We start from the raw sequence: 1,938 nt of genomic DNA, 5'->3' as shown, positions 1-1,938 counted from the left end.
CTTAAAAGTAATTTTATGAAGTATTTAAAATTGACTAAAATGTTGAAAAAAAATGATATATCAGTTGTATTTCAGATATCCTTTTACAAAATAGAACAGAATCAAGAAGATCCCATTATCAGAATACAATCTAAGTCTGAAAAAGGAAGCAGATATAGAATAGCAAAGCAAAATACCCGGCAAAATTAAAGCCCCTAAACTAATGCACTTCAGGTTCATTCCTCCAGTATCCTTGCAGATTTCAACAGAACTAGCTTCAATTCGGCCTATTAAATGCTTAATTCAATTTGTGTATAAAGGCTTTCTATCTGGAAGATGTTTATATTGGTTGTCTAATATTCAATAGTACACGCTTTTATTACTTATTTATCAAATTTATATAGCTACCCATCTTGCAAATATGATGGTTTTTTACATAGACTGATTTATCGTAGCAATGTATTTTAAATCTGATTATTCTGGAACACTAAAAGATAAATTCCTTTATCATAGACTCTGAGTATTTCGAGCCTTCTGATGGATCATCTCCCAAAGAAAAATGCAATCAAACTATATTGACAATCATGTCCACCAATTTTTTTTTTAAATACATCTCAAAAAGATGTGGGGTTTTTTTTCAATTCTTTAGGGAGGAAATTAACCGTGCATTTAAAAATTTTGGTTTTCCCAGTCTCACTACAATATATAAAACAATTTATTTTTTCTTAAAGAAAGAATTTAACTATGCAACTTTGTAAAGTTGATACTTACCTTGTAAAGACTGTAGTTTGTAATCATTTGGCCCAGAGAAAGCTCTCTCCACAATGGTAATTCTATTCTGCAGGAGCTTTTCTATTAATTCAAATCCTTCAGGTCCTAGTAATTCAAACAACTGAATATTGGGAGGGGGGGGGGGAAGAAAAAATATGATTTTATCATTTTGGTTGATACTATCTATTTACAAAAATCTGCGTATTCACAATTTGAAGGTACCATGTTCAACAATTGAAAAACATACAGAATTTCTCCTACTTGCCATTACACATGGAGTCAATGCACATGAAGGTACTATAAGATTTTGCTAGTGACATTAGGGGATGACCTACAAAGGGTCAAGAACTGATTAAGAGAGCCCATTTTCTTATTTTCTATATAGATTCATTTCAGCATCAAGCAGCATGAATGCACTGCACAGACAGACAGATACTGCTATCAACACTGTCAAAAATTACTACCTAAACCAATTCAGAACATGATTTATGTATGGAAGTCCAAATTCACACCAGTTCTTATGAACTCTGGGAGATGGAATTCAAATGAATCAAGCCATTATTTTTTTAAAAAAAACAACAAATTATCATACTATCAGTCATACTTGCTGAGCAGCAGAAAATTAATTTATAAGAAATTACAAATCTTCTCAGTATATTAGTGCATTAGTTTTGTTGGAAAACAAAGGAGGTATGATTGGCCAACTTAGAGAGTCCCATTTAGCAAATTAACTAAATTAAATTTAAATGCTTGGTTCTCAAAAAGCTAAGCCAAACTGGTACCTAGATGACTTAGCCAAGCCTAGGAAGTTGGAAAATACCCCAAAAAGCAAGGACTTCTGCCTCTGCCGTATTGTTGCCACAAAAACTTCATGAATGTATTCATAAAATCATCAGGAGACAAGCTTGACTAAAGGGATCCTTAACATCCCTCTGAAAACTCCAGAGTAAATATTATGCAGTATTCAAAATAGAACACACAGGGGTTTTTTCCCCCTGACTGAAGCTTTGCAGACATTTTCTTCACAATCCATAATTTAAATCATTATACAAAACATCATCATGCTACTTAATGAAACAAACACATCTTCCACAACACTAGATCTATGTCAAATAACATAACTTCATAATTTCAAAACAGCAGCAAAATCAGCTTCTACAATTTTTTGTAAAACTTTAAGGAAGTCTG

At 32.3% G+C, this 1,938-nt stretch overlaps 1 protein-coding gene across 1 annotated transcript in view; it reads right to left on the bottom strand.

The window, feature by feature from the left end:
* Window positions 1-750: 750 nt before the first annotated feature.
* Window positions 751-1,938, bottom strand: part of LOC107298797 (activating signal cointegrator 1 complex subunit 3) — a gene marked incomplete at its 3' end in the record, with an annotated part of 16,372 nt that continues 15,184 nt past the window's right edge. Inside the window, exon 5 of the mRNA XM_015828161.1 lies at window positions 751-871. Coding sequence (XP_015683647.1) covers window positions 751-871 — 121 coding nt within the window. The remainder of the gene's footprint in view (window positions 872-1,938) is intronic.

This window comes from Protobothrops mucrosquamatus, unplaced genomic scaffold (genome assembly GCF_001527695.2).
Source record: "Protobothrops mucrosquamatus isolate PMUCROS unplaced genomic scaffold, P.Mucros_1.0 scaffold_222, whole genome shotgun sequence".
Taxonomy (NCBI): Eukaryota; Metazoa; Chordata; class Lepidosauria; order Squamata; family Viperidae; genus Protobothrops; species Protobothrops mucrosquamatus.
Note: the sequence above shows the minus strand (reverse complement) of the source record. Positions and strands in the feature narration are given on the sequence as shown.